At 44.0% G+C, this 19,862-nt stretch overlaps 1 protein-coding gene across 3 annotated transcripts in view; it reads right to left on the bottom strand.

The window, feature by feature from the left end:
• Nucleotides 1-19,862, bottom strand: part of LOC146189767 (voltage-dependent T-type calcium channel subunit alpha-1H-like) — an 85,705-nt gene that overhangs the window by 19,783 nt on the left and 46,060 nt on the right. Inside the window, exons 14-22 of one of the 3 annotated variants that reach the window (XM_084604529.1) lie at nucleotides 18,442-18,559; nucleotides 17,049-17,164; nucleotides 15,298-15,423; nucleotides 12,926-13,135; nucleotides 8,752-8,954; nucleotides 7,295-7,644; nucleotides 5,469-5,680; nucleotides 4,441-4,529; nucleotides 340-532 (exon numbers count right to left, since the gene is read on the bottom strand). In XM_084604529.1, coding sequence (XP_084460655.1) covers nucleotides 340-532; nucleotides 4,441-4,529; nucleotides 5,469-5,680; nucleotides 7,295-7,644; nucleotides 8,752-8,954; nucleotides 12,926-13,135; nucleotides 15,298-15,423; nucleotides 17,049-17,164; nucleotides 18,442-18,559 — 1,617 coding nt within the window. The remainder of the gene's footprint in view (nucleotides 1-339; nucleotides 533-4,440; nucleotides 4,530-5,468; nucleotides 5,681-7,294; nucleotides 7,645-8,751; nucleotides 8,955-12,925; nucleotides 13,136-15,297; nucleotides 15,424-17,048; nucleotides 17,165-18,441; nucleotides 18,560-19,862) is intronic. The other 2 variants (XM_084604530.1, XM_084604531.1) reach the window with 2 other exon arrangements.

The raw sequence follows: 19,862 nt of genomic DNA, 5'->3' as shown, positions 1-19,862 counted from the left end.
ACACAAACCATGAATTGTTTCTTTATTCGAATAAACGATACTCACTTCAAAATATGCGAAGTTCTAGCAATTACGAAGATTTTAAATGAGGTTGCTATGTTACGTAATTAATAACATCAGAACTTCTGGCGCAGTGGTTAAAGCTCTCTTTTCATCGCTTTGTAAAATAAATATTATTTAGGAAGAAAACACGACTCTGTTAACATAGTATAGCATGCTTTATGGCTCATAGTGAAAGTTTACACCAGGGATTGGAGCGAATATCTTAACTTTACGAGGGAGTGTTCAGAGTGTAGGATTTATCGGTGCACAGTGAAAACGAAAATAAGCATAGCTCACCTTGACAAGCATCTCGAAGGCAAAGACGACAGTGAAGGTGTAATTAGCGGCTATGAGCAGCTCCCGCTCGAGACTGCGCGGGGGAATGTTGGGCCGCTCCATGGCTAGTGTGATGCAGTTGAGAGCAATGAACACTAACACCGTGTAGTCGAACCATCGGCCGTCTGTCAGTCGGTTGCAGTATATGCGCAACCTGCGAAGGATTGTGATAGACATCATGAACGTTCTGAACTTATCTCAGCCTGAAGTCAAGTAACTAAAAGAGACTCGAGCATGCGTCAGCAGGCAATACAGCTTTTTTCCTTATTCTGAAGACACACTATTACCTCACGTGAACTCGGAGCTTGTGGGCTGTACGAAACACCACATTCATTTTAGGTCTGGTCAGTACCTTTCAAATAATCTTTGATCGGCCATTCCTTTAGCGTTTGCACAATGACGTTTACAAGCGTAAGGTTACTCCACAGCACACCCTGAATATCATTTCAGAAATAATTATTCGCATAATTAGGACTGATATTGAATGTTCCACATTGTTCAATTTAGAGCAAGCCGTCTGCAGGGCCACACTATTAGGATAAAAAAAAAAGAGCAGTTCGACGCTCTCGAACATGGATATCGAGCGTTAGCGCAGGGTACTTTACTGCTGATGGCACGACCAAGTACATTCCATGCACCTTCTTCATAACAGAGGCTGCGTGTTCGTTATATCGATAACTTGTGGCATGCATTAATTTTCACCATAACCGATGCCGCCTGTTTGTTATATTCGAGAGCACGTGGTACGCTTGCATCTCCGCTATAACCGAGATCACGTATTCGTTATATCCGAGGTCAAGGATAGACCCGGGAGTAAGCTCGCAAGTGAACGCAGTAGAGATAATGCTTTAAACAAGCCCGATTGATTGAACTGTCTTGCCTGTATAAAGCTTGCCTATATGGGCCCTAATATGCATCCCTACAAAAACGGAACACCTCGTTTCATCTCTTGAAGAACGGATGTTTTCTTGTACGACGTAAAAGTTTTAATCCTCGCAGAAAGGGAGCACAAAAATGGAGCCATGTAACTTGTTCCCAGTCCAAGCTTGTTCTAGCAGCTGCGCCAGCGGCCGATACGGACAGGCAGTGGCACGGCAAGCATGTGAAGCTGCTTGGGGGACTGAGTTACTCTCAAGTGGTCCTACGTCGTGGTTTTTTAATATTTGTGCAGTACGAGTCGTCTGATTGTGTTTTGAGAGCTCGTTTGGATGTGTTATGTACACAAAGCGAAGGCGATGGCACTTTACACACCCTTAGAAAAGTTTTGAATCATCATATCACTGCAGTTTTCATGGCATTACGTTGCGCCGCAGTTGGCTAACAACCAGCGCAGAAAAAGCTGGTAATGACGCCACAGTAGATCTGCAGCATGGCAGATTTTTTAAGTGATCGGGAAACAGTATGGCCTTACAAGCTTTCATGGGAGCTTGATTTTGAAGTGTTTCAAATTTGTTCCAGCAGAGCTGAATGCGCTGCACCATGCTACACTATATTGTAACACATGCGAGAACGTGTTTCAGGCTAATTGGTGCATTATTGAAATTGGGTTTTAGAGCTGACAGACAAGCACTGGAAGAAACGAAGTGACAAGACAGAACTCTATCTCCTGTCACTTTGTTTCTTCCTGTGCATTCTATCTGCGCTAAAACTCAATTTCAGTAATGTAACACACCACATCAACCAAACAAAAAAAAACAAAAAAACCTCTAATGATGCGATCTAAGCTGGAGAACTTGTGGCTTGTACTAGGAAAGACCAGCTGCCATGACAGCGTACTACAGGTTTCCGAGGAACATTTCAGTGCATCTTGCTATAGCTTGAAACGATGACGATCCGATCTCTTCTATGACGGGAGGCTTCAGGTGAAGCAACAGAAACGAGGGAGCGAGTGAGAGGGGTAACCGCGATGCTAGGTGGTACCGATGTTAACCCCAGTGTCACGTGACTGAGCAGGGGCAGAAGGGGCGTGAAGTGGTGGTGCGAATCGCACAGTGAAGTTTTTCAAATCTTAATTTACGGCTGGGATGTGTGAGACCAAGAAACTAGGATTAATAATGGAAGTCAACGATAACACTCCATCTCGCTCCATAATTTGACAAATCCACTCGAAAAGAGAAACGCCAGAACTGTGTCAAAAATATGATAGATTATTCTGTAGTTCTGTCGTGACGACAGACGTTTCTGACGTTCTGTGGGTAGTTTTCTGTAGCCCTGTAGTTTTTCTGCAGTACTTTTCTGTAGTACTTTTTTGTTGTAAGAACACAAAGTTCTAATGTTACCACAGAAGTTTCTGTTGTCACAAGTTTACTTAAAAAAAAAACCACACAGAAATTTTGTTGTAACAGCGAGTTGGCGGGCTAGTTGGTTCAGAATGGTGATGAAACAGTGCAAGGGACGGGGAACAAGGAAACGAAGGACATAAACAGGAGTTGATAGTCAGCTCCTGTGTGTACTTCTTAGTTTCCTTGTATCTCGTCTCTTGCGCTGTTTTATCACCAAATTTGTTGTGACAACAAAACATTTTCAGTTTTTTTTTTCTGACTGTTGAGCAAAATAGACAATTGCCCTCATTTTTGTTTCATATTATAATGGACCAAGAGATGAACCGCACAGAGATTCAAGGGTACACCAGCTATTTCATCTGCCATTCGAGGTGGCTATCGTTTACAGTGAAACTGGCAGAAAAAAGAACCTCAAGAAACTTCTTTTTCTTTTTCCATTTCCAGCTATAAACTGCCACATAGCCTCACTGTTTACTTCATTTCTGATTATGTCTCATCATTGACGCGCGAACATCAGTCTTGAGAAATAGTGCGGATAAGGCAGGCGAAAATATTTATTTGTGGCAGCTTACTGAAAAGAATCGTGGCACTTTTAACCACTAATTCAGAATGCAGTGCTTGGAATTACAGACAACAAAAATAAAGCACTTAAATGTTATCTCAGATGCCACATCAGATGTCGGCGCAGGTTAATACTAAGCGCTATGTTCATCTCAAGTGCTGTTACGCTTTCATATAGCTTAATAAAGTAAAGTTTGGTTCATGCACTCCCTAATATGCCTAGGTAAGCTAAACAAATCTGATATTTGACAAATAAAACGAAATTGCTCTAAAAGGGTGACATCGCTGCTGCTCTGTGGCGTAGTGCACGGTTGTCCTGACCTAAGGCAGAAGCTTCGCAAAGCCTGAGGACGCTCAACAATCAGTGAACTGTACCTCCGTACATTGAAGGAACATTGATTAAATTGAGGCTTTTTAATTTTGTGAAAGGACTGAATCACTTTTGTTTCTTTTTACTGATACGATACGATGAGCGAATCTTACTGACACTACCTCTTTTTGTAGCGAATACACTTCCACGAGTATATGTACGCTCATTTAAATACGAAGGTAATTGAAAAATACTCGCACACATAGCAACATCATAAACCACAACATGAATACCTTCGCGGCGTGCTCAGAGCGATTAAAAGCGATTTCAGGAACGCAGTGCCCGATATCTGGCTTCATTTGTTAATAATGTAACAGCTTCAGAAGGTATCAAACAACAATGCTCTTGAAAGCTGCTCTTGAAAGAGAGGTGGTGCCTGTGTTCACACTATTCCCGGACTTAGTAATTCACTAAAATATTGGGTAATTAATGCTCTTCGACAGTACCGCGATGTTTTTTTAGCAAGAGATAAAAATAGCTGCTCACGAGTTACCCCGCAACGACATAATGCACGCGCTCAGCACTAAGTTTCATGTCTCCCGCGGAATTTTACTGTATGCTCCCAGTTGCTTCAAATCTTATCATTTTGTTAAAAACTGTGGATATTCATCGAAAAAAAAACAATATTTGCAGAAAAAGTTCGTAACGTTTCACATATCTGCACAGCAGATTGAAATTCCCGTAAAGTCATTACGGCATTTTTTTTTAATTGAGACCGTGTTCAGACGCTAAAGCTAAGAATCAAGAAAGTAACAAGCACTATATGCTCTGTTTGTAAAAACACGAGACGCAATGCACTCACAAGCTGTCATGTCGCCACAAGGTTGCGATTATCATCGGAGTACTTACTTGCTGTCTGGTGGGAACAGAAACAACGCGTAGTCCTGACGATGTTCGAAGCACCATCTCCACCACTGAGGCTCGAAGAACCAGCAGAGCTGCATGTAAGCAATAGTAATTCGGACTCCCGCAGCGTAGGGCGCTGTCTTTGAAATGACACTTGATGTTCGCACTGTCTCAAGTTTCAAATAGAGTGGTGATTGAACGAAAGCAGTCAGCTTCATTCCAAATTTGCGAATACGAAGGTGCAGCAGTACAGTGTGATAATATTCTTAGAGCGCCATATTTCCAGTTTGTGCTTCGTCGTAACTTATGAACCCATGGCAGGCGGTCATAAAGAAATTACTCATGACAACTCGCCGCACTCATGGGCCGAAATGTCAGTCACTGCCTCGCTCGAACACAACGAAAATGCTCAGGATAACCCGTCTTTTACCTCTCATTTCTTCCACTTCTCCCCCTCTCTATCGCTGCTGTGTCATGCCGGAAGATGACCGTATTAATGACCATGTATGGCACATGATAACCCTACGCTCGTCGCACACAACTCATACTCTCAACCCCACTGCTACGTTTTATACTGTTTACTGCACTGGGCTACTTCGACGCTCGCAGCAAAGCACACTCTTACCCATAGCATTCTAATCTCCAACTGGCATTGACACTTCGAACTATTACAGCTGCATCAAGTTCGCATTACTACAAGGCTAAATGTCCTGAAAGTGTTTACACTGCAGGTACGACACGAAAGGTATGATTGCCATTGCTGCAGTTGCGTGCGCACGCACGCACGCACGCACGCACGCACGCACACAAGCTAGTGAACGTACATTCTTGCATCATAAGGCAAGTCGAAAAATGAACGTGACAAAGAGCGGCGTATTGAGTGCTGCAGATGGCCATACCATGCTAAACGCGGCATATGCTGAATAGTTAGAATGATATGGACCTTGGTCATACCACACTTATGACAGTGTCACGACAAAAGCACATCACGTACGTTTGTATAATTAACGGCTGCCAAACAGTGGACCAACCTTGGGCACGTGAACGACACGCTCGCCGTAGACAAGTGTTGCTGCAGCCGCTGCGGCGTTGTCCACTTTGACGTGTAGCACGGCGGCTCCTTCGGTGCCGATCTTCTTGCCGCTGGGCTTGACGAGGAGCGAATTGTGCCTGGTCTCGGCGTAGCAGATCCCCGAACTGCTGAGCGAGTTATGCCGGCTGGCCAAAACACTGGCGCCGCCTCCTAAAAACGTGCAGAATGCGATATTCAATTTCTTTATCTAAAGAAGGACAAAATTGCAAGTATGAAAACGTTACTGCTATAGTCTAACCTGTGGACCCCTGTGCTCCTTACAAGATCGGAACGCATATGCACGTACAGACTGCACTTGTGGAAAACATGAATTCATAGATGAGGACGAATCTTAAAGAAAATAATGCTTAAAGACGCTATATTGTATGCGCGATGTGAAGACATGACTGCTAATAGACAAGATGGTGGAAACCAAATATTTGTTTATAATGTGTTCGACGAAAGATATGCTTCCTCACAGACAAATGACCACACCCATATTTGTATATATTTATATAACAAATTTCTTTATTTCTTTATATAAAACCAGCTCAGTGGGTCAAAGCAACAGTTGCACATTCATATTGGACATTTTTGTCCGTTAACCTGTGCATAGAAATCGTTTTCCTTGCATATTTTTACAAGATTCGGTGGTCGCGAAAGTTTTATATTTGGATTCTCTAATACGCCATCTTCTAGCCGAATGGCGAAGGTAACGACTTAGTCTGCGAATTTTAATACGGAAGTGTTTTTCGCTAATGAGTGTAGTGGGCAGCACTTATGGACAAGTTTTATGGACAGTATATGTGGGTAGGATCTGCGGACAGGATTCGTGGAGAAGAATTTTGAACGGCGCAGGTTGGGAACTCAGTGGCGGCTATGATTGGGCGTCACTGAGTTCCGAACCCGCGAGGAAAAGAACATATCAGCTTTCCTGGCTCAGGCACGAGATAATTAAACTATCACCGACTCGCGAGCTGCGCAGTGAACATCATAATCTGCATAAAGTTCAATCTACACCTCTGCTTCATTTAGCCAGGTAAATACGCCACACGCGTGCGCCATCTAGGTCCGATTGCGAAGTGTCGGGTGAATCCACCAGGTAGTGTGACAGAACTTGCAATGCTTTCGCATTGCTGCACCTAAGCAGACTTAAGTGCAACCCTGAAATTTGAACTTATGCTGTCCGATTGTTTCTCTGTTCTTATTAGCTAATGCTTGGTGAATATCCCCAAAGCCACGTGCAGTTCTTACTGACCGCAACGAAATAATACAGCATCCATGTGTTCTCGGTATCATGTTGAACAATGAAATGATAAATTTTTGAACAAGTTCACTGAATATTACTTCTAATCTGAAGTTCTCTAGATCGAGACAAGTGTGGTCATACTTTAAGCTTTCTGTTCAAAAGGCACCAAAGAAAGAGTCCATGGACAGGCAATGATTGCCAGTTTCTCATAATATCTCATATTCCTGGGAACATTAAAAACTAGTTCCTTGTCATTCTGAAGAGAGGCAGCCTTTATGGCACTGGACACGGATAAATTTTATCACAGGTACAAGCGAGAGGAATGTAACGACGAAATTTTAAAACGTTGATCTGATCCTGTCATTAACACCAGAATAAGGTACATATTTCCAACCGTACTGGAGCCTATACTAGAATAAATAATGTCACGAATATATTCCTGAAGAACTGGCGCTGTGCTCGAATTTATGATCTTTTTTCGTCCTTACTGCTTGCATCCTGTGGACGCTGTACCACTAATAACTGCAACCACTCACCTCCGTGTTGACTCTGGAGCGAGTTCTGCCGACTCAGCGGCACGTATGTTGGCCTTGCACCAGAATCACCAGCAATGAGGGTGGGCGACTGAGCCAGGTAGGCAGCGGCCTCTGCTCTCTCGTCAGCAATGTCGTGGTTCCGTGGCGATGAGGCCGTGCAACCACCAGCCACCATATTGTTCTGCTTATTGAGGACGTTTGGGCGCTTGGGGAGATTGGCTCGGTGGGCATTGTTATTGCCGTGATGATTGTTGTTGCTGTTTAAGGAGGCACCGTTCGTGTTGTTCAGGCCAGGAAGCACACCACCGTTGCAGTGACTGTGGTCAGAGGCCGATGCACTGCCACCGCCGCTGCACGTACGGATGGCGCATTGAGACTGAGTTCGTTTTTTTTTTACGAAGAAGTTGAGCGTGACACCTTTGATCAGCAATCATACTATCATAAAATGCCGCATTAATAACTAGTCATTTGCAGCTAGGTAACAAAGAATCATACTAAGCGAAAACTATTTTCTCTTTACTAAACAATAAACAAGAAAAAAAATTTAAGAAACCCACTTTATTGCTGTTTGTTTTCATTTCCTGCACGGCAAAAACTAATAGGAACATCAGTATTTCTTAAGTATGATGCAAAATGAACGGTTTTAATGACCAAGCTGCCAAAGATTTCATTTTATTTAAAATGTAAGGCCCCTAGTTGAGCCGTAATACTGCTTGCAGACATGTCTTTAAGTAAAGATGTTTAAGTATATTTTGACCAAACTAACAAAAGTAGAGGTCAACATATTTCGTTGTGGTACGTCCCCTCTGTGTCACTTCTCTGCTAAGTACCACTAAGAAATTTTGCTCTGCAAATTTTCTTTAATGCACGTAACTTGCTTCAGGCCGTCAGGTGCCATAGCCAAAGTTGCTTTTGCGCCATAAAGCCCCATATAACTATAACTAACACATTTGTCTAAGCGCGGAAGTGGTAGCAGGTTTGCGAGGTTTAAGGTCGTGAAACTGCATGCGGGCTCTAAGGAATACTGCAGTAGGATGCTCAGCATTTATTGCGACACAGAGTGGCAATTTGACTGGCGTTTACATAGGGCTAGTTTCATGGAATAATTTTCAGCAACAAGTACGTTTTCACACGCCTTGATTTTTGTTACTGCCCGGAGCAACGTTCCAGACGTTCAGTGCTTTTCAATATGACTGCCTTGTCTAAGAAACCAGAAGTATACAGCACCCGCTGCTAAAAATTGGTACAGCAAGTCTCCCGTGTGGCTTCAGGCGTCACAAAAAGTTAACGCTGAGACAGGAGGAATGTTCAGGTGCACCACCATTGATTTAGTTCAAAGTAAAAACAGTGCAGTGACAAATCTACAGTGCTTAGTCGAGGCTGACTACTCTTCAGGCAGGAGAATGTTTATGCGTTATCAGTAAGTGAAAATAAGTGAAAACATAATTTTAACTCACTTCTGACTGACGATCACATTGTTGAGCGATGGCGAGGCCCCCAGTAGACACGACGTGTCTTGGGATCCGGACAGCTCAACCTCCAGTAGCGAGTCTGTGTCGGAGTCGGCCGAAGACCGACGCCGGCCACCGTTTGTTGCCCCGCTTCCCTGGCGGTGGAGTTTGATTAGGGGACTGCCGGGAGGCGACGGCGGAGGGGAACCCTACGGGAGGGGTCGAGGAGCAAGGAGGACGCGTGCACACAACGCCAGTGGCGCCGCTCAGTTGTCTGCACTCTTCCACCGTGTAGCTGCACAGGCTTCGCACCATCTTTTGCACGTTTATACGTTTGAACTATCCCTCGTACGTGATGATAAGGCGCTGATGAGTGGATGAAGGATGATAAGATCTTGAGCTCTAATTCTCTAATCTGGGACGCGCAGGCTTAAGCAGTATGAAACTAAGGACTACAGCCAACAAGACGTGAAGACATCGATCTGACTACCAGGTCACATTTATTGCCTGTCTTGCACAAGTCCTATTAAACTAGCTTCATACATCCACCGAAAACTGATGGTAGCAGATGCCCGTTACCTACCTCAAAGGTCACGTGAATATGCTATCATAACTTCGCTAGAACTAACTGCATAACGTCCGGATAGCAAGTGTGGAGGAATGCATTTAAAAGCGTAGATAATAAAATATGTCTTTACCACACATCCTTAATGCTATGAAACCATGAAAGTATTCTGCAAAAGTCTGCTGGCATTGCTATTTTGCAAAAGTCTGCTGGCATTGCTTGATATGCAACGCGTTCTGATGAAAATTTAGCTCCACATTACTTTATTATGCAGCATGAAGCAAGTTATTAGTTCTCTTGTGAGACAAATCACGACTTTGTTTCCCCGGATATTAGACGATTGGACACTTTTATGAAATAATTTAACGAGGTTGTAAAAATGCTTCTTATAGATATAAGTAAAACATGCACAGGGAAATCTATGTTATACCCGATATTTTCCCAATTTTGTTAGGAGATATGATTAAAAATCATTTTATATTGCCAATGTGGATTGCCTGCATTGCACATGAGTGAAAGTAGTTTTGTTTAATTAACACTGATTTTGCTGCGCATGGAATGTAAACAAGCTCTTAACAATGTGCGGATGAGCAGTTGTCACTCAGTAGCCAGTGTGCATCCTCCATTTTTTTACGTCCAGTACGCTGCGAAGCAGTGCACGATTAGTAGCTTCGTAGTGCCTTAGTGATACTGCTTCTTCAAATGAAGCATTATTGCGAATCTCTTCATGGCGATCATGAAGTTTCAAGAAATACGACCCATGCAAAGTTCTTTAGTCTCGTTTGCACAATTGTGTTTTAAAATAGCATAATCATTTCCACCGGGTAATATTATATTTTGATGATAATCATTAATAATTTATCATGGTCAGACATGCTCAAGACTGTCTTTATGTGGACATTGTACGCTGCTATGTAATAATGCTAGTACATTTTTGCATCTTCATGACTGCATTATGTGACACTAGAATTGCCAAGACGATGTGACATTGAAATGACTGCGCAAATATTCTTTTACGACAACTTATGCTACAGGAAGACATTATCAAATCCCGTTTTGGCGCTTGAGCCCGTCGATTAGTGTAAAAAAGGCAAAAGAGAAAAAAAAAAAGGGATTCATGAGCTGGAAGCAAAAAGCAAAAAGCGAAAAGATGGGCACAGCCATGCACATGACAGAGCGTGAACTGCCTGCCTGAAACACTCACGGCTTCACAGAACTCCAAGCGTCTTTGTGATAGGAGCACAAAGACGGCTCCAAGCACATCACATCAAAAAAGAGAGAGAAAAGACGACATTTGAAAATGCACACAGCCAAAGTGCAAGCAGAAAAATGAGCGCAGACCAAATGCAAAATTTCCTGAGAACATACATCGATAAACAGTGTAAGCATCGGGTGTTTTACTGAGTGAAGAATTGGTGAGGTATGAGTGGCTCATTACTGAAGCAAGGGAGAAGCATGTGAGAATCACACGGAGTGCTGTGACGGTAATTTATCTGTGCAGTTGCTGGGCTCATTTCATGGGCCAAGCCTGGTTAACATTGTAGTTTCATGAAGTGGTCAAGATCGCACGCCTTTGAAATCCACAAGTTTTGCTAGTACAGTAAAGCAATAATCAAAGCCCATGCCTTTATGTGGTGTTGTACTATAATCTGTTGCCCAAACGTACAGTAGATGAAATGATATTTATGTCCTTCACTGTTTCAAAAGCAGTGTCGAATAAGTTTTATATACGTATTTATGTAGAAGGCGTGCTAGAACAATCAGAAGTTTAAGCAGAACACTAAAATGACAATGAGATGAGGCCGAAATGAGGATCGCTGAACTTAGTAAAGAAACACGCGTCCGCTTTATCGTAGCTGTTCATGATTTTGACTAGTATCTTTCAGCTTGATCGATGTCTGAGAGAAATAATTTCATAATCAGGGAACAATGCTACTGGGGGTTTTGGGGTAAAGGGAGTCGTTCATCTGATCGCTTGCATTTGTGGTAAATATTTGTTGGTGCTTACACTAAGCCGTCTTAACACATTGCCCCAGTGGCGCCACTAGCGTTGTGCTTGTGTCGCAAACAAAAGGAAGAGCTCGACAAAAGGAAAAGAAGGCAAAGGTGGAAAGAATACACAAGGCAACACATGCAAGCATACACAGAATTCAAAGTGGCCCCGCAAGACACAGCCATGGCCGATATGGTGCATTGCTGAAGTAGCCACGCCACTGACACAGGTTTCCGATCTTCGTTGTCCTCGAGACTTTAAGTAGCAGACCAATAACGACCTCGAGGGGGCCTCTGGGACAACTAATAGGTGGGCCTACACAATGACTGTATTTGTGTTTTCGCCTTTAAGTTGAACGACACGTGGCCGTCATTGTGCGACGTAATGCACAAAAGTGCTACAGATTAGCCGCTTGTTCTGTGATCAGCCTTACTTAGCGGTTGGACAGTCGGTCCGTAAGCAAAAACTGTCCATTGGTCAGTTGCGGAGCTGAACCTAAGTTTAAAACAGTTGCACAATTAGCCTACCGCAATATAATTTAGTTTATTCACTGTGGCAGCGGCATGTGGATACTGCAGTAGTGCGGCAGCCCCTGGTGTCGAAAGAACTGTGCAGGCATGGCGGAACCACGCACATCCATGCAAAGCGTCTGCACAGGTTGAGACCAAGAGCTGCGACTCGGAGCTGATCACTGCTTAAAGACATGAGCAAAATAAGAAGACTTACATTTCACAAAGCCGCTCATTATCATGCAGCAGCAGAAATGGACATACAAAGAAAACCAAGGCACGCAGCCAAGAAGATAAGAAAAGGCCTTCGCCAGCAGGCAATGCAGATCCGGAGATATAAACTCGTTATGATAGTAAGCAACGAATGTTCCTTCGAAAAGAAAACAAGCAGTTGTCTACAGTCCTCAACATCTATCTTCAAGTTTGGATGACACGCCGTTTCACTATATACGTGCGCAAGGTGTTTTGACACATAAATTGCAGCTGAGTATTGGGCTGTAACATTTTGAAACACTTGTAATTGAAAAAAGAAAAAGATAGCGCATCTTGACACATGCTTAATGCAGTAACGCCAATTTCAGACAGCGTTGTACGGGTAGACTTCATTTATTTTAACTGTCTTTGACCCATTAGGTGTTCAAGGCACCCTTACCAAACCGTGTAAAGTATCAGAACACTTAGGTGCAATCTTTTATTGAAATTAACAATAAATGAGGGAGCATTTAACGACCTAGCAACAGTGCTGTCCCGAGGCAACGCTGCCTAATATTGTGACCACACCTCTCACTATGGTCTCACGTCCTTGACTGGTTTGCTTGGTTTCCATTGCTGAAAGCCAGTAGCAATATAGCCTTGCGAGTATACCAAACACTCCAACTTTTGTCTTGCATTAAAAGTACTGCAGCTGCATTATATTCTACAGTACCTGTGTACTCCGTTCCAGCCCAATGCTAAGAATATATAATCCAGCGGAAACCAAATTGACATATTTTAAATGTCACAGTTCAATAATGACCTTTGGTATGAGAAAGCACAAAGTTAAGAGCAAATGTCTAACTGCTACAACTGCAGCTCTGTCATGCTAACTGCGCATATGTCTAGCCTTAGGCTTACCCTTCGTGCCAGGGGCGGGGCTGGACTGACACAACTGCGCCTTCTGCGGCGCCCATTGCTAGGACTTGGCACGTCGTTGCGGACAAATCCGCTGGCCTGTCGCGGCACGGGCAGCAGAGCCGCTCCACCGCCCCCCGAGGCGGCCGCCCTGCTAGACGAGCTGCGGTTGCTCGGGGAGCGGGAAAGTCGCGGCGTCGGAGCTGGAGAGGGCTAATGAGAAAGGGGACAAATGCTTTGTGAAGTGTAGTGCTTGAAGCTACTTCGAGCAGCAAAATAATACAGAAGGCCATCACAGAGACACGCGCGTGCGCATGCACGTACGTAAGCACGCGCGCACGCACACACGTATGCGCACGCACACACGTATGCGCACGCACGCACACACACACACACACACACACACACACACACACACACACACACACACACACACACACACACACACACACACACACACACACACACACACACACACACACACACACACACACACACACACACACACACACACACACACACACACACACACACACACACACACACACACACACACACACACACACACACACACACACACACACACACACACACACACACACACACACACACACACACACACACACACACACACACACACACACACACACACACACACACACACACACACACACACACACACACACACACACACACACACACACACACACACACACACACACACACACACACACACACACACACACACACACACACACACACACACACACACACACACACACACACACACACACACACACACACACACACACACACACACACACACACACACACACACACACACACACACACACACACACACACACACACACACACACACACACACACACACACACACACACACACACACACACACACACACACACACACACACACACACACACACACACACACACACACACACACACACACACACACACACACACACACACACACACACACACACACACACACACACACACACACACACACACACACACACACACACACACACACACACACACACACACACACACACACACACACACACACACACACACACACACACACACACACACACACACACACACACACACACACACACACACACACACACACACACACACACACACACACACACACACACACACACACACACACACACACACACACACACACACACACACACACACACACACACACACACACACACACACACACACACACACACACACACACACACACACACACACACACACACACACACACACACACACACACACACACACACACACACACACACACACACACACACACACACACACACACACACACACACACACACACACACACACACACACACACACACACACACACACACACACACACACACACACACACACACACACACACACACACACACACAGCCTACAGTTTGCAGACACTTTCTAGGGCTTTATACAGCATAGGCCATCTTTGCAATTTGCCTTTACCGACGGCCTCTGGTAAATTTACAAGGTGTTCTTTGGAGCGGCGGTAACCAATGTGAAAGAAAACTGCACATCGTTTCCTGATGCCTTAGCGCGGTATCCTTGTGCGAACATACACGTGGTCTCTTCTCATGTATATCGTTTACGTTGTTCTTCTTGCGGTAGATGCGCAATAATAAAAACGCGCACTATACGCATGCGTACATATACTGAAAAACTCCATACGAGCACCCATACATTTGCTTTGTTTATTACGTACAGCCGTCCGCACGTTTAACAGGAATGATCGAGTGCGTGGCTTCGACGAATTTAAGAGCCGATAAAGACCACCACCGATCTTCACCGGCACCAAACGTATCTTGCAACATGACTTCACGACCAGCGGCTAGCGCTGAGCGATGCAAATATTCATTCAAGCCACGCGATCGAGCATTCATGTTAAGTATGCTGACGGCTGTATATTTCTATCTTTTCACACTTTGTTATCATAAAACAACCCTCATATGTTTCTCGCGAAGTAGTTGCTTGATCTGCCATATAGGCAAACGAAAAAGCCATATACATACAAATGTGCGAAGAAAATATGCAGCTAAAGTCTTTTGCAAGCAGTGCCTGTATATATGTTTGGCATGTATGTGCAGCGGCTGCAGTGTGCACTGTGCAGAACTGAAGAAGCAGTGGCCTGCGTAGTTTTCCTGCACATATCAGAGGGAGCTAGCGTGTTGCCGTTGATATGCTTTGTTGCAGAACATTTCTGTACCACGATAAACACAGGAAATAAAAAATAAAAACGTAAGAACAGCTTCTATTGAGCCAAATATAGGGAAAATGCATAACTAGATGTACCGTGATTCGCCCAGACGTTTCTGATGAGTGAGAAGACGATGATGGCAACACGTGCAAGGCTGTGAGTGGGGACAGTCGATTTCCGAATTCTCGTATGGGCAGCTCCAGGGTAGCGCTCGGGGAGCCCTGGGCGGAGGGAGGTGGGAGGAACACTCAATCAGTTTTATTTAATTACCCACCGCGCAGTCAGTCGTTCAGTTTTGCTGCTGATTTCGAAGGCGCAGATCTTATTTCAGGCCCAGGAAAGTCAGGTCTGTGCCAATACGGCGAGCGCAATTTAGCAAAAATAAACAAACAAAACCTTGTACGACGCAATGGGTACGGACGTGAAATATGTGCATCTTGCTTCCCAGTCAACAAAACTACAGAACCGTGCCAGGGCGACAGAATATGGTACATCTTTATTGTATTATCTGACTTTTCTGCAGTTGTGCAGTAGTGTTTCTGCGCTTTCATGTGGTAACTACACAAAATTCTGATGTTACAATAGAAATTCTTTGTTTTGCGTCATTACAGGTTCGCAGCCATTAAACGCACAAAACTGCTGGTATGAGAACAGAAGCTTTTCTTTAGTTTTTTTTTTAAACTGGGTTAGAATAAGGCAAAACATTTTGCAAAAACGTATTGTTTTTATGTTGCGACTGCCATACTGCAGTGAATCCCCGGTTCAGAAATTACAACGCAGTGCCGTTTCGTGCACACTGCAATCACCTCAACTCTCTTTAAGAGTGTAGCACTGAGTCACAATGATATAGTTATTGAAGAAGCCATTTTTATAAAAGTAAGGTTGCACCAACGGTGTGATGAGCTTACATACGTGACTTATTTTTATTTTGAAGGTTATGACAGAAGACGGACAATAAATACTGAAGAGTGCATGCTACATTATTTGAAACTGATCATTAAGGGTACTACATGCGCCTTTTGTCAAGACTAACACAATCACAACCATGATAATAAGTCCTCTTGAAAACAACAAGCATATTAGGGGCATTTTGCTATTGTTTCCCGTTGCTCATCACGTTCGTTAGAAGTACAGCTGGTTTATTGGTTTATAGGGTTTAACGTCCCAAAGCGACTCAGGAATTGAAGGACGCCATAGTGGAGGGCTGCGAAAATTTTGACCACTTGGGGTTCATTAATGCGTACTGCGATTGCATGGTAGCTTTGCTTTTCGGCTCCACAACACAAAAAAAAACGACCTCTGCGGCCAGGATATGATCCCGCGTCTTTGGGTATAAGTATAGCTGTGTATAAGTATGCCATGTGCTCATCATTCAGACAAATCGAAGGATACCAGACTGTCTGGATCCTCTGCAAATCATTTTGAACAGTATTGAAATAGGCGTACGAGCACTGACTAACGTCGCTGGGTTCAATGTAGCTAGATTCTGGTCGCGTAGGTGCCGACTGAAGAGAATTGTGTGGTACCTTTTGGAGTAAGATGTTCTATATGACCTCGCCCCTTCATGCCTGTCCTAGAAAATTTTGCAAGCTAGCCAAGAATTACAAGGATAGTATTGTTTCTTAATCAAGAAATGTGGCTATACTGGTGAAGTCAATAGTGAAGTTTGTTATAAAACAATGTCATCGTGATTCTAGGATGCCTGCTCATGGTTGCTGCCAGTTAAGACGCTGTTACCTGATGATAAATGTGCATCTCTTGTTGTTGCACCGTCCTAATGAGAGTTCGCAACACTAACCACGGTTAAACAGACGAACCCATAAAAAAGTTTCGAGTGACAGCTTACCTGGGGTGTGGCTGCTGTTCTTGTGATAATAGGTGGAACATAGGGTAGGGGTCCCGGCTCGTCCATCCCTTCTGTTCTGCAACCGCACGCTGCTGTTTGGGACAACATCCGCGTCTCTGAAATGTACAATTTTTCAGTTTGTCAATGCTGCCTAACCTCCCACTTTGCTCATTTTGGCTTCTTCCATCATCGAATAATTTGCCACTGCGCAGTGCTATTCCACTCAGTTAATTCAAATGTTCATGTTGTAACATAAACATATCTTGGCTAGGTGCCATTTTCCCCATACACAGAGAAGCTCATTATTCATTAGCATTGACTTGATTGGATGGGGGTATAAAAGAACGTCTTATTGCAATACGTTTGATATCACATTTCATAATGAAATGCCACTGCATGACTTGAACCATGATTACCCGAGCCCGCAGAATCACGCAGTGCGCAGATTTCACAATAAGAAAAAAAAAAATCATAAATAAGTAGTGTTTGCGAACAACCGCGGTGGTGTTCAGTTTTCGTAGATATTTTAAATTTTGGCATTTTGATAGTGCTTTTAATATGCCGTTTCGTCGAATGTAGTACCACTGTTGGCGGATATCAGCTAACACGTGAATCATGTCATAGTAAGTTGGTTAAGTAATTTTTAATAAGAAAATATTGACTACTGAAGTTAAGCACTCGGATGGAACAGTAAACTTGCAGCCGGCCACTAGTCATACCCATATCAAATTACATAAGTTTGAAACGCAGTTACCCTCGTTGTTATGGCACAACAAATTTTCTCCTTCACGCGCCTTTTTCGAAAGAGGCACTTAGGCACTCGTGAAGAGATGACCGTTTCTACACATACATCTATGGCGTATATGTAACGTGCAGGTTGGTGTTGGAAACAGTTTTAAGTATCGTAGCGTGGGCGTGACGGTTCGTGCCGCGTGACAGGTATGGCGAAGTTTGTTTTGTGCACGCCAGTCAACTTGCTCTTCGAAAGAGCGCCGAGGGTAATTGCGTTTCTGAAACTATAAAATGTAGTTACTGTAACTAACGGCTGGCTACGAATCTCCAGTTGCAACCGGGTCCCAAACTGTCATAATGAAAATTTCAGGTATCAAAGATTATTTAATCATGTTCACTAGTTGGCATGATGCCCAAGCTGTCTGTTGTGTGTAGGTAAAGACATGGCGACCGTATTCCAGGTGGCACGACTTTGCTGCTATTGATGCGTTTTACTGTTTTAGAAGTCAGGAGTTCTATGTTTTACCTTTTTGTTTCTTTTTGAACCCACTTTACCCACTCATGTATGCAAATATCTGTTACAAGTTTTAACGAGCTATGCATGGTTCCAAACAGTGACGGTGATTGAAGCCGCCTATTGTTACCGGTTTTAAAGCCGTACCCTTCATGATGTTGTCCTTTGGGTCATCTTCAGCGTCCTGTGAGGCGCACTTTTTATTGCCGTCTGCCTCTGTGTCAGCAGTGTCCTTCAAAGCCTCCGTGCTCTTCTTGCGGTCACCCTGCGCCCCCCACCACAGACTCTAGTGTTAAAGCCAACCACAAATATTAAACCAATGCAAAGCAACCTGCATAGCTGAACGATGTAGTGATGATCCCTCAAATTCTTCAGAGAACATTTTATAAGCAGCATTTGTAAACACTCTCGATATATGCTTCCCTCGCATTACAGGGAGCGAAATCTCAGAAAACACCCGCAAAAGGCTCTCTGGCTTTTTGCCAGCTGGACACTATGGAAACGCCAATTAGCACTGTGTTCCAGTTCTCCTAAAAGCACTGGCAGCAGCGCCCTAGGAGCACCTCAGCAGATAAAACATATTACAGTTTAAACAGCACACCAGAATAGTAAGGCAGCATCCAGAGATATCCAAGCGCGAATATGGGAGGCAAACATGGCGCTTTTGTGCAACTACTTTGCTCCATCCAATGAGCTTCTGTTCACAAGCTAGAAAATTTTGATTAAGCACAGTAAAGTCTCCCCGATTTCTTAACGTACGACTTGATGCTTCGTTAAACGTTTTGTGATTCCCGGCATCTTCGGCTGCACTAATATTTTGCGGTGCCTGTCATTAATGCGTCCGTACGTTTGATATGCGAAAAGAAAGTTTCCAATTGTAATTTTAGTTCGTAATATCTGTATGTTCATTATGCCTCAGTACCTGTTCTAATACCTGAGCTATTATGGCCATCGACGAGAGCGTAGGGGCTTTCCGTGGTCAAATGATTGCGATAGTGTCAGTATTTCGGATATGAAATAAATTGCGGGAGAGGAAGAAAGGGGGACAAAACAACAAAAATGGCGTGCTTTCGTATCCGCTTCCTTGTGGACAGATCGAATTTGAATGCCATCCTCTTCTCGGAGAGAGCGAACGGCACGCTAATAAAATCCCATCTTTTATTGCGACGTGCGCACTTGCTGTATCAGAACAGCCTCTTTGGAAACGCTCCCAACACCTGTCCATAGCGAGCGGAAAACTAATGGATGAAGGCGCTTCGTAAGGTCCGAAACTACGAGCTCGAAAACGTAATGGTTGAACTGAGTCACGCAAAAGGCCGAGCATAAACTGACCGCATCTCAGCCCAACCAGGGGAAACTGGTCTCTATTTTGTCACGCATTTCATTTCATCCATGTTCATTTTCGAGTTACCTCTCTGGAATATTCCTCAGGCAGCCAGGTATCCAGCAATTTTTCTTGAAAGCAAAGCAGGCAGCACATGTTTTTTTTATCATTACAAGCGCACGAATCACGACTGCATCCACGTACGTGGTCAAGTAGTTAAATGCAGACCTGTACGGTTTTTACG

The sequence above is a fragment of the Amblyomma maculatum genome, chromosome 5 (genome assembly GCF_055883805.1).
Source record: "Amblyomma maculatum isolate TAMU_Amacu chromosome 5, ASM5588380v1, whole genome shotgun sequence".
In the NCBI taxonomy this organism is placed as follows: Eukaryota; Metazoa; Arthropoda; class Arachnida; order Ixodida; family Ixodidae; genus Amblyomma; species Amblyomma maculatum.
The sequence above is the reverse complement of the archived record's forward strand: the minus strand, read 5'-3'. Positions and strand labels throughout refer to the sequence as shown.